This window comes from Rhincodon typus, chromosome 3, assembly GCF_021869965.1.
Source record: "Rhincodon typus isolate 14 chromosome 3, sRhiTyp1.1, whole genome shotgun sequence".
In the NCBI taxonomy this organism is placed as follows: Eukaryota; Metazoa; Chordata; class Chondrichthyes; order Orectolobiformes; family Rhincodontidae; genus Rhincodon; species Rhincodon typus.
In genome coordinates, this window is record NC_063334.1 from 93,268,412 (window position 1) to 93,281,652 (window position 13,241).

Genomic DNA, 13,241 nt, shown 5'->3' on the forward strand with positions numbered 1-13,241 from the left:
TTTCGGGCCTAGACCCTTCATCAGAAAAGCCTTTTCTGATGAAGGGTCTAGGCCCGAAACGTCAGCCTCTCTGCTCCTATGATGCTGCTTGGCCTGCTGTGTTCATCCAGCCCTGCACCTTGTTGTCAAGGAGAAAACAGACCTGGGTATACATGTGAATTAGTCAATGAAGTTGGCAGGACCACAATTAATGAAAAATGCACTATCCTAGGCCTTATTAACAGGGACAAATAGTACGAGATTAAGGAAATTATGTCAAGTTTGAATAAGGCACTGATTTGGCCTCAGCTAGAGTTTTGTATCCAGTTCTGGACACCGTACTTTAGGCAATATGCGAAGGCATTATAGACAGTGCAGAAACAATTTACAAAGAATTTCAGAAGTTCTTCCCAAGACTGCAAGAAACCACAGAGAATCGTGCAAACAGCCCAGTCCATCATGCAAACCAGCCTGTCATCCATCAACTCCATTTATACTTCCCAATCAAATTAGCAACCAACATAATCAAAGACTCCTCCCACCCCGGTTATACTCTCTTCTACCCTCTTCCGTCAGGCAGAAGATATAAAAGTTTGAATACATGTACAAACAGATTCCAGAACAGCTTCTTCCCTGCTGTTATCAGGCTTTTGAACAGACCTCTCAAATGTTACTCCTAATCTCTGTCTCTGTATCTTCTCTGCAGCTGTAAGACTGTATTCCACTCTCTGTTCTGTTACCTGATGCATTTTGTATGGAACAATCTTCCTGTAGAGTACACAAAACAATACTTTGCATTGTGTCTCAGTCCATGTGACAACAAGAAATCAAATCAAATCAAATAAATTGGAATTTCAGTTACAAAGGTAGATTGGAAAAGTAAGGACATTCTTCTTTGGAGAAAGTTGAGAGGAGATTTGATAGAGGTACTCAAAATCATGAAGGCTCTTGACAGAGCTGGACAGAATTATCATGGACAAGAAACGAAACCAGAACAAGTATATAAATACAAAAATAGAAAGTGCTAGAGAAACTCAGCAGGTCTGGTAGCATTTGCTGAAAGAAAAATTAATGTTTCAAGTCTAGTGACCCTTTGTCAGGACTGAATGCAACTGGGTAAGGGTGATATTTATGCTGATGACCAGGGCGTGAAGTTGGTGGAGAGGACAAGACAGAAGGAGAGAATAGAATACATGGAAACTAGACCCAGAGAGAGAGACAGATAGATGAGAGACAAACAAAGGGATTGCTGATGATAAGCCAGGAGAGAGATAATGGTGAATAGAGTGCCAAGTCAGAAGTGTAACAGAATACTCTCCATTTGCTTGGATTTGTGCAGCTAGTTCCAACAGCTCTCAAGAAGCTTGATATTATCTAGGACACACAACTCACTTGTTTAGTGCCCTATCCACCACCTTAGTCACTCCATCCACCTCCAGGGGCATAATGCCAGCAGTGTTTACCATCCACAAAATGCATTGCAGCAACTCATTCAGGCTTTTCTGTGTACCTAAAACTTCTACCAGCTGCAAAGATAAGGACATTAGATATATAGAAAATATCACCATCTGCTAATCCCACTCCCAGCCTTGCCAGTGATGCTTACACTCCATACCCTGTGCTATTTGCTCCTGCCTGTGGTGACCCCTCCCAGGAAAATTGTTGTCAAGGTGTTGCACATCCCATAATTGAATAGAAAACAAAGTCTTTGGGGGTTATTAACAGTGAAGTATATGGACATGGCATGTCTGTCCACCAATCACCTGCAGCACAGTTCCCATAGCACAACACAGTGTCAGCTCATCTAGGTAATGTAGGAGATGGAGAAAAAAAGGGAGCCTAAGGGTTTCTTAGTGTGTCTGAAGTAACACATTTTTCTGCCCATTCTCAAAAGCAACAAACAAATTCTTCCTGGCCCTGAATCTGCTGGCTGGGTCCCAGGTTAAAACTACAGTCAGACTCTATGTTGTCATCAGAGCTTAATCTGCTTACTTAAAGACAGAACCCTTTGATTTCAAACATGGGTTTGCTTGCTTCCTCAATAGAGCAAATTAAAATCACAACCCACAGAAAGAAACTGGGATGCCAAGCGGGTTAAGTCACTACAGCAATTTTAACCAGCCATCTGCTCTTGCTTCATATGGGAGCTGTTGCAAATGTTTTCCAACATACTTTGTCAATTAAATTGAAAAGAAAGTCATACTTTCATCAGGGTATGCATTTCTTTAATGTGTCAGATTTGTCTGTAGAAATACATAGAACATTTTGGAATAATATAAATCATATTTACCTGGCTTATGTCACTGGTCCATGCAGCTTTTTCCTGTCTGGATGGAGCTAGCAGTACAACTGTGAATGGTGGGGCATCGGCAGATTCAACCACAATCTTGAAATCTAGATGCCCAAAGACCTGACCAGAGCCTTTTGCTATAAGGTATAAATGAAATGTAATGCATGAAATATTATTTATTGCATACAGATGCAGCTTAACTTTCTATGCATCTAAATAATGTATCTGCCAAAAACATATTAAAAGTATAAACATTAACAGCTAATCACTTCCTTTATTTTACCCTTCCCTCCTCAACCACCCCCACAACTCCCCCACCACCCCCCCACATTAATTGGAAGAAATTTTGTTGACAACAGTCACGGTTTTTATTTATAGGTCTCAATTGGTTGTCTCCAGAAATGCATCTAATTAGCTCTTTACTATTTACAGATCTCACCAACTCTTCCCATTAATCAATCCTGTCCAATTTCCTCTAAGATTTTATGGCTGAAATCATTGGTGTGGTACTGAGCCTAGGTGGGAGCTTTTGAGAATGGCTCCATCTCCACAAGTTCCACCCGCTTCTGATGGCACAACAGCATTGTGGAATTTTTCCCCTGATTGCCTGGACTAGTAATTGGTTATGATATTCTGGGAAGACAATGAGCACTCTCCATCAATAAAAACAAATTCTAAAGGCAAATTTCTCAGCGTGTTAATTTGGAGCACGGTGATGAAGATTCTGCGTGCAGTGGACACCCAACTAATATATTTTGTTAAAAACGTTCAATTGCAATCAGCTTATTGATTTAACCAGGTAAAATTCTTCTAAAATACAGAATGCATTCCACTATTGTAAAAAGCAAATTGAGGAATCATTACAAGCTCAGTATCTACAGCATATCATTAGGATTCATTGTGTACTCACACTCATCTTCACTTGAATCAGGTTCTTCTATTAGGGTGCAGTCTATCAGGGAAATCACACCTCCAGTCTGAAGCAAAGAGGAAAATACTTAAAGATGAAATCTTTTTACAGAGACCCCATTTTGATTGTTTCTGATTTTTTCTAAGTTTAATTTTATAGATTCATGGCACCTATTTATCTCATTTGGTAACAAGGCGGAAGTAAAGGAGAGTGTTTAAAAATGGGCTCATTCTGGTTTTCCATGGCTTTACAGACCATGCTTTTGATGAATCAAGATAAAGAATCTGGTTGAGGCACAACAGTAAATGCCATATTTTCCATTCTGGATTTAGCCTTGACTGTATTTGTGATGCAAACTTCCAACTGTGTTGCTGGCTATCAGATCTGTGAGAATGCTGCATAGCAGCAAAGTGCACCATGTTTTTACCTCTCATACCGCACTCAGATATAACACTATATTAAAATTATAGTGAAAACAGATATAATACTAGATAAAGTCACCTTAGTCTCAGAGGACCTCGTTAGACGAGGCAAGTCTTTCATGTTAACCTCCACCATTGTGGGAATTGAACCCGTGCTGTTTACATCACCCTGCATCGCAAACCAACCCCATAACATTATAGAATCTTCTCAAGGGCAACTAGGGACAAGTGCTCAGTCAGGGACACCCACATGCCATGAGTCAATTAAAGAATGAAGTGACACTTCGCATACCACACAGTCATTATGAGAATTGACAAGCATGGAAACTGATTAAACAAACTAAAACTAAGAAATTGGTAAGAAACTCAGATCTGGCAGCTTCTGTGAAGAGAAAACAGAGTTAATGCTTCGAGTCCAGTGAAATATTCTTTAGAACCTGATTATGTGGCTTAATTCACGTCAAAGCATTTCCCATGGCAATGATGCTATGTGCTGAAGATCGTCCAATTAGATCACCGGTTTGCATTTTTCACTGAAATTGTCAGTTTTTTTTTAAATAAAAAGCCTAGTGGCTATGGCAACAGCAATAAAAGGGTCTTTTAAAGTTTTCCCAATGATCTGCCAATAACCTTCTCAAGGGCATTTAGGGATAAGCAATAAATAATGGTCCAGCCACCAACACCCACATCCACTGAATGAATTAAAAAAACTATTTGATATTCAAGCAAGTAATTTATTTTAATTAAATGCCGATTTTCTATGGACTGAAGGGAGGTATAAATAGTCATGACATTTATCCTGAATGAAAAGTCCTGAAAGAAGAAGAATGTACCTGGAGATGATGCTCTGTGTAATGGGGATGAGAAGTATTGCCCTAGATGCCACTAGAGGGAACTTTCCTTGAAAATAGGTCATTTAAAGGGGAGGCAATGGCCTAGTAGCATTATCGCTGGACTATTAATCCAGAGACACAGGTAATGTTCAAATCCTGCCATGACTGGGTTGCATGATTGAAATTAAATTCATTTTTTTAAAAATCTGGAATTAAGAGTCTAATGCTAACCATGACTCTACTGTGAATTGTTGGGAACAATCCATCTAATTCAGGAAGGATACTGCCATCCTTACTTTGTCTGGCCTAGTTGTGACTCCAGAACCACAGCAATGTGGTTGACTCTTAACTGCTCTCTGGGCAATTAGGGATGGCCAATAAATGCTGGCCTAACCAATGACGCCCACATGAGTGAATAAAAAAAAATGTACCTGGTAGGAGCTAACTGTCAGGGTGACTGTTTCTGGCAAAACTCAGTGAGCCTGGCTATAAATGTGGAATAAGTTCAGAGACTTGAGGAAAAATCCAGGTCAATACTACCCCGAAAATTCCTATACCACATATATGACCCTCTGAATCCCATTCCTTCAATTGTACTGTCATTTGGGTGGATATATGATCATTTAGAAGAAAGGCACATATACAGGATCCAATTTCTGTCCGAGATTTATCTAAAACTTTAATGGAAATTCTGCTCATCCATTGCAGCTACATGACGCAATTCATCCGTAGGATGCACTTCCCAAACTGCAGCAGTGAGCTGATCTTCGGCCACAATGTCATGGAGTGAAATTCAGAGTCAAAAGGAATTAAATCACTGATCAAGGAATGGTCTTCACCCTTTTCTTACTTGAAGCACTCTGCTAGGCACTGTGCCCACCTGTATCAACTTTTAACTAGGCTTTTAAATGCAGGCATAATACTTGTACCCAAACTAAGCATTTCTTATCTAGTAATGCAAATTGGATCCAAGCGCCCCCTCCACCCCACCCCCCACACACACACAATTTCAACTTTTAAGCAGAAAAGGGTGGAAAATGCATGGCAGTCCTATTACCTTTGGAATAAACAAACTTGACCAAAAATTCTTAAGGAGTTTGATAGATGCATCTCCAAAGAGATGTTGCCTTTCTTTAAAAAAAGAACTTAAACCTTTTGCCAAAAGATTACTTTTCTGTTCTGCCTCTGGCCTGTTTCTGTTGACCCCACCTGACCAGCTTTACTTGCTGCATTTACATCTTACAGATTTTGCACCATGGCATTTATTTTGTCAGTTTTAATGTAACCAAAAGCTGAAAGGTTGATCGACAAAGGGTGGTAGTGGACGGAAAATATTCAACATGGTGCTCAGTTACGAGTGGTGTACCACAAGGATCTGTTCTGGGTCCTCTTTGATTTGTGATTTTTGTAAATGATTTGGATGTGGAAGGGTGGATTAGTAAGTTCACGGACGATATGAAGGTGGGTCAAGTTGTGGATAGTGTGGAGGGCTGTTCTAGGTTACAAAGAGACATTGATAGGATGCAGAGCTGGGCTGAGAAGTGGCAGATGGAGTTTAACCCTGAAAAGTGTGAGGTGATTCATTTTGGAAGGACAAACTTGAAAGCAGAATACAGGGTTAACGGAAAGATTCTTGGCAGTGTGGAGGAGCACAGAAATCTTGGGATTCATGTCCACAGTTCCCTGAAAGCTGCCACCCAGGTGGATAGAGTTGTTAAGAAGGCGTATGGTGTGTTAGCTTTCATTAATAGAGGGATTGAGTTCAAGAGCCATGAAGTTATGCTCCAGCTATACAAAACCCTGGTTCGGCCACATCTGGAGTATTGTGTCCAGTTCTGGTCGCCTCATTACAGGAAAGATGTGGAAGCTTTAGAGAGGGTGCAGAGGAGATTTACCAGGATGTTGCCTGGAATGGAGGGAAGGTCTTACGAGGAAAGATTGAGAGAGCTAAGGCTTTTCTCTTTAGAATGACGAAGAATGAGAGGTGACTTGATAGAGGTGTACAAAATGATCAGAGGTATAGATAGAGTAGACAGCCAGAGACTTTTTCCTAGGATGGAGGTAGCTATTATGAGGGGGCATAGTTTTAAAGTGAGTGGAGGTAGATGTAGGGGAGACGTCAGAGGTAGATTCTTTACTCAGAGAGTGGTAGGGGCATTGGAATGCATTTCCGGAGAGGGTAGTGGAGTCGGCCTCATTAAGGGCATTTCAGCGGCTATTAGATAGGCATATGGATGAAAGTATAAGGTAGGGGTGGAGGTTAGATAGACCTTAGGTTTAGGGTAAAAGTTTGGCACAACATCATGGGCCGAAGGGCCTGTACTGTGTGATACTGTTCTATGTTCTATGTTCTATGAAACTCCTGACTGCCCCATTGTGATACAAAATTTCCCTCCACACATGTAAGTGACTGATTTTGTAGATCTCTGAGTAGAAAACGATGTAGAAGTCCAGATACTGGCTATGAAGGAGTTGGAGGTATAACAGTTGAGAAAGGATATAGTTTTGACTGCCACTGGCTGTGTTGTTATTGCCAGGGTAGAGATTGGCCTCCATGGGGACCACTTAATGATCCACCCTCAAAGGGTTTGCAGATGGAAGGGCTTGGTAAATTACTTGGGCAGCTTTCCCACCATCCTCCAAACGGCTCCCAATTGCCCTTAATTAACAGGGGAAAAACAAAGCCTGGGACGGCACTGACACCTTTACCCAAGTTGAGATTCTTCAGTGGCCAATCAATTCCCATTAAAGGGCCACTTCTCATCTAACGTGAATAGTGAGGGTCTGGAGAGGGGAAGATTCAAGATGGCGGCAGAGCAGCAGGGTGCTTGCGGGCTCTTCCGCTCCTGCATGCTTTTGTTTTTTTTTTCTTTTTACTTCTGTGCTTTTTCTTTCATTTTTTTTCTTTCAGTTTTTCTTTTCTTTGGAGCCTTTTGCAGCAGGTTAGTTGGCGACATCAGCAGGGCAGCTAGAGAGAGCCATGCACAGAATGGCAGCTGCCCCCCCACACACCCCCTCCCACCCCCAGTGGTTAGAGGCGGTGGTGGACACGGTGGCAGCAGGGGTTGGCAGTGGCAATGGGAGCCAGCAGCAGAGTTTTCAAGCTGGTGGCACCGGCAAGGTGACATCTTGGAGGAGGACAGCAGGAACGGGACACTTGGCGAGACGGCAGTGGTGGCCTGGTCTGGCAGCGGCACCGGGGATTCCTGGTTGCAGTAGGCGCAGAGTGGGGTCTCCTGGCTGCTGGCCGAGTGTGGGTTCAGCACAGGACCCGGTATCGACATCGCCGGTGGTGATGTTGGCGAAGTGGACCCATCCGTGAACAGAAGGTGCCTAAAGAGTGGTGACTCAAATGTTGGTGAATCTGGTGCAGGTGTCTTGGGTGAGCCAGCTCAGGAATCAGGGCTGTCTTTCAGTTATATCTTTTTATCCTTAGACTATTCAAAATGGCGCCAGATCGTGGCAACTGTTGAAGCTTTTCACTGTATTTTACTGTATTATTCACTGTAAAATGCAAGAGACGATAAATAAATCAATCATCATAATCAGCAAGGTGTGCTGCTCAGAGCTTGGATGGGAGAGGGGAGAGGGAGGAAGGAGGATGGGGGAAGAGGAGGAGGAGGATGAAAAGGGAGGGATGTCCTTCTCATCACCCATGACAACCAGCATTGGCGAAGACCAAGCCCCACATCATTACAGGGTTAACACAGCTCCGCAGTGGGTCCGTTTAGGCATCACCAATTAGGTCAACCGGGATTTGCAAATACATTTGGTGAGATTATGGTGAGTGCAATCTTCCTTTCCTGGCATTCTTTGACATTATTTGTCCATATAACATTGCCTGCAGCCAAAAATACCCTTTGAAAAAATAGGTTTGTGGTTTTTAAGGGTAGAGGTGCCCTCAGAGGCAATGATGAAATTAAAAACTAAGGCTTATCAAAACAAATGAGGCCGCTTGGATTAGATTAAACACCTCCTGAGAATTACTTTGAACAACATATAGAGTTGGTATGGTACACACTGATAAGTTTGTTCTCAATCTCCAAAATAGAGAAATGTTCGATTTAAGTAGAGAATACAGTTTTAATGTTGTTTGAAATAAACATATCTCTAATTGTTCCCCCTATTTAGATCAAGAAAAACATTAAATGAGAAATTGAAAAGTGTTTCACTAGCTAGGTATGTGTTTGTACAGCCCAATTTTTTCTCCAAGCTTTTTAAATATTAATTTATGCCCAGTCTGTATGCTTGAGGGACATTACTGGATGCATTAAGAGTTAATGAGAAGTGAAGGTCACCTTCAAGAGATGCAGTTTTCCTCCCGAACTTCTTGTGCAGATTAAGAAATGTTTTGTGAACAAGAAACACTGTCTCTCTCCTTCTTTCTTCAAAGAAAGGGAACCTAAACGAACCTTGGCAAGCTTTCCTCTCTCCACTGAAGGGAGCTGTATGAGGGAACCTGAAATGTCAAAAGAATTCAGATCAGTTGCTATACTGGGGAAGAATATTGAAAAGGACGAGTGTATTGAATTTATTACTTGTGCAGATCAGTGTTCAAATGAGAAAACAAAGTCAAGGGAAAAGAAAATAATGCAACTGTTTGATTTGTTAAAATGATCCAATGACCAGTTAATATTAGATGTTAAACAATCTTGTGTTGGGTTAGCTGTATTCAGGATGACACATCAAGTCAATTCACCATAGTCTTACCAGACCATAGGGCTGCTCTTACATTAGAAAGAGTCTACTGGTAGTGATTTAACCTGAGAGCAACCACACCTCAGGCAAGAGGACAGGTTGAGAAGGAGAGTCCTTTCATGGTAACCTCAGCCAGTGTGTGGATTGAACCTATGCTATTGGCTTCACACACCAACTGTCCAGCTAACTGAGTTAAACCAACACGCAGGATGACACATAACTACCACCAGAGGGTAAATTTTGAAGAAAATACTTACCTAATAATGGAGGCAAAAGGAACTGTTTGCTTTGCTCTACTACAGAGCCATAGGCTGTGCCAACTCCTGCTTACCCCCTCTCCTTGTGATCACCTTCCCCTACCACCTCATTACACCACATATTGAACACTACCCTCATCACAGCACCTACCTCAACAATGCTAATCTATTGCCAAGCTGCCTACAAATAGCCAGAATAATTCAGTTGCTCACCATTCTTATTTAAATGAAACCTGAGGCTCACCTAATTGTTCCTTGCACCCAGCTCAAGCTGGTATGCCAGCGTTGATACCATTTGTGGTTTTTGCTAGTCCATATAGTATTTATAACACTATCTATAATGTCATGATATCACAGACTTGCTCATGTAGTCTAGGTTCTGTACTGCTGATTTTACTGTAGCTGACTGACCACACTGACTTCATTATACAGAGAGATGACTGAAGTTAAGGTAGGCACCTTTATACCAAAAACTCACATGTCATGATGTTATGTAACTGTCTTAAAGGTGTCTGATGGTTTGGGATCTGTGCCATAATAACACTAACGAGTTTTTAGCTCACTTAATGCTAAGAATTGGAGACATCAAGGACACCAGTCAATTCTGATTTTTTTAAAATTCATTTGTAGGATGTGGGCATCACAGGCTAGGCCAGCATTTATTGCCCAGAGGGCAGATAAGAGTCAACCACATGTAGACCAGACAAGGATGGTAGATTCCCTCCCAAAGGACATTAGTGAACCAGATGAGTTTTTCCCCAACAATCAACATCAGTTTCATGGTCATCATTAGACTCTTAATTCCACTATCTGCCATTGTGGGATTTGAACCTGGGCCCCCAAGATCATTACTGGGGTCACTGGATTAATAGTCTAGTGATAATACCACTAGGCCACTGCCTCTCTCCTACATTTTGTTTCTTCTTTTTCTTTACTTTTCCATTTGTAAGAGGTTTTTACTACATGCACTTTTTGTAACTCATCTTCCTTCAATTGTACTGGAAGTGCAATTTGTTCAAATCTAAATTCTGGTTGATATCGAACTGTTTCTGAATCAGGACAACATGGAGGCCTTTTAACAAAAACTGTAAACTATCCCTCCCACATACACTTACATTATTCATTCAAATTTGACAAACATCTGACAATGACACTAAAACAAAAATACCAAAAATAAATACTAGACTTAGGAGAGATGTTAATTCCCTTGTTCTTCTGAAAATACTATACTATCACAGTAACCTCAAAGAAACAGCTGTGAAATCTGCTGCGGTTTACTGAAATCCCTGAAGGCTCATCTAAGAAATCCCATACAGAGACAAACCATTTTGGGGATACAAGCTGTGTCGAGTCCCTACCGAGCAATTTCTTACCATTTTCCCTCCTTCTGTAAAGTCACGTACACAACCCTACCTCTACACTCACCTGATGCTAAGTCACTGTGACTGTACTGCTTCCAAAATATGCAGAACTCAGTAATCTCCTGATACTGTTCATTGTCGCATGCCTGCATAATGCTGCAAACTGATATCAATGTCAACCCATTCCCCCAGTAGACCATATGAACAACTACAGAACTGAGTCTGTAAAGCTGCAATGACTGTAATAAGACTAGGATAATAAATGCCATTCTTTCACTGTACAACTTTAAATGTTCTGCTGCAGGAACCACTGGACTGAAGGGTAATCATCTTTGGAGCAGAGTAGTATTCCTCCCTGATCAGTAGCACAAGAAAAACTTTAATGGATAGAGAAAAATAATCCTTACTGTGGGAAGTTGGGAGCAGGTGAAGGTGAATTTTGCTGCTCTCTAAACATTTGCCAACGTAAGTAATCACGCTTTGTTTCATTATATATCTTTTCCATATAAAACAATTTTGCAGCCCTTCACTGTAAGATTGGCAAATAATTCACCTTTAATTAGTGCCCTTTGGCTCACGACCTCTTCACCAATGGAAACAGTTTCTCCTTATCTATTCCTCCCAGACCCCTCATGATTTTAAACTTCTCTATCAAATCTCCTCTTAACCTTCCCTTCTCTGAGGAGAATAGTCCGAGCTCCACCAATTTAACTGGAGTCCGTCATCTCTGAAGCCATCCTCACAAGCGTTTCTATGTCATCACCGAAAAATAAAATATGGAACCAAAAAATGGTACTCTGAAGAAGAATCATATTGGACCCATTGTATTAAATATTAAATCTGTCTTCACAAATACTGCAAGATAGATGAAGTACCCTTACCTTGTCGTACAAATGTCTGACTTGCATCCAACAATATGTCACATCCTTCCACAATTGTTCGTTCTATTGCAAGATTTTTCCTAATATTTTCTGTGTCACTCACTTCATCGTGCATTACCCTGAATAGGGACAACAGTATAGTCAGTAGACAATTTATAGCATTTCATCGCTCTTGCTGTACAGAAAGTTAGTCACAGCGAATTATTGTAATTAACTGTATACATATAGGGAGAATTAATATGAATGAAGGTCACTTAGCTAGGGGTGAGACTTAGTCAAGAGTATGCTTCATTATTATAAAGTATGTGTCTATAATTATTAAGCTCTGGCAGATGTTTCAACGCCATTCTAATAATAAGTGAATAAAGCTTCATAAACTACTTAAGACTAAGGTTTTGGAGTAGATTTGTAGCTTGGGTTGTGGATGTTGAGGTTGGTTGGCTCGCCGAGCTGGTTTGTTGTTCCACAGACGTTTCATTACCATGCTGGGTAACATCCTCAGTGCAGCCTCCGATGAAGCCTCGGTGTGTTTTCCTGCCTGGTTTTTAAACTCTGGAGTCCGTTGAGCTGGATTGCCTCACTTCCAGTTTTCTTTCGTAGTGGAGTGTATATGGGATTGAGTTCTATGTGTTTATTGATGGCTTTCTTCGTAGAGTGCCAGGCTTCTAGGAATTCCTGTGTCTATCTCTGCTTAGCCTGTCCCAGGATTTTGGTGCTGTCTCAGTCGAATTGGTGGTACTCCTTATCCATGTGGATTGAGATGAGTGAGTATTGGTGGTCGTGTCTTTTTGTAGCCAGTTGGTGTTCGTGTGCCCCTGGGACCCCTGTATCCTAGGACAAGCTAAGCAGAGACAGGCACAGGAATTCCTAGAAGCCTGGCACTCTACGAATAAAGCCATTAACAAACACATAGCACTCGACCCCATATACACTCTACTACAAAGGAAACCCGGAAGCGAGGCAATCCAACTCAATGGACCCCAGAGTTTAAAAACCAGGCGGGAAAACACACTGACCCTTCATCGGAGGCTGCACTGATGACGTCACCCAGCATGGTAACGAAACGTCTGCAAAACAACAAACCAGCTCGGCGAGCCAACCAACCTCAATACTTAAGACTAACTTAATGACTTCAGATCAGTTTCATAATCCTAAATTATTTAACAATCACATTCTTGTCTATTCTAGGTGAAACAAATGACTAACTATACCATGCTGCCGGTGCCATGTGCCAATATTATAATTGATAATTTAAATTAAGTTGTGTAAGTAAGAAAGCAAAACGTTCCCTGTTTTAATTTTGTTCTAAGTATACAATATACATTAATGTGATTTATACAATTTTGTTCTAGTTTTTAACACACATGGTCATGAGGGGGTTGAAATTAGTCTTCAGTGGTAACAGAAAATAGAGAAATGATGATTCAACAGAATAGAAAATCGTGCAAGTTGGAAAATGGGCTGCCAATTCATTATCATTCATTTCACACCTCTGTCATGCATCAATTTTATGCCCAGTTTAAAACTGATTTTACATAGCATTCTGAACTATGCGGTATTGTGGCTGACTAGAACACTACAAGCTGTCTGTGATAAATGCACCAATGCTC

At 41.2% G+C, this 13,241-nt stretch overlaps 1 protein-coding gene across 1 annotated transcript in view; it reads right to left on the minus strand.

Annotated features, from left to right (window-relative positions):
- The window catches only part of rasgrf2b (Ras protein-specific guanine nucleotide-releasing factor 2b), a 218,505-nt gene that overhangs the window by 95,354 nt on the left and 109,910 nt on the right, over window positions 1-13,241 (minus strand). The window contains exons 9-12 of the mRNA XM_048595101.1: window positions 11,632-11,750; window positions 8,733-8,893; window positions 3,180-3,246; window positions 2,270-2,406 (exon numbers count right to left, since the gene is read on the minus strand). Coding sequence (XP_048451058.1) covers window positions 2,270-2,406; window positions 3,180-3,246; window positions 8,733-8,893; window positions 11,632-11,750 — 484 coding nt within the window. The remainder of the gene's footprint in view (window positions 1-2,269; window positions 2,407-3,179; window positions 3,247-8,732; window positions 8,894-11,631; window positions 11,751-13,241) is intronic.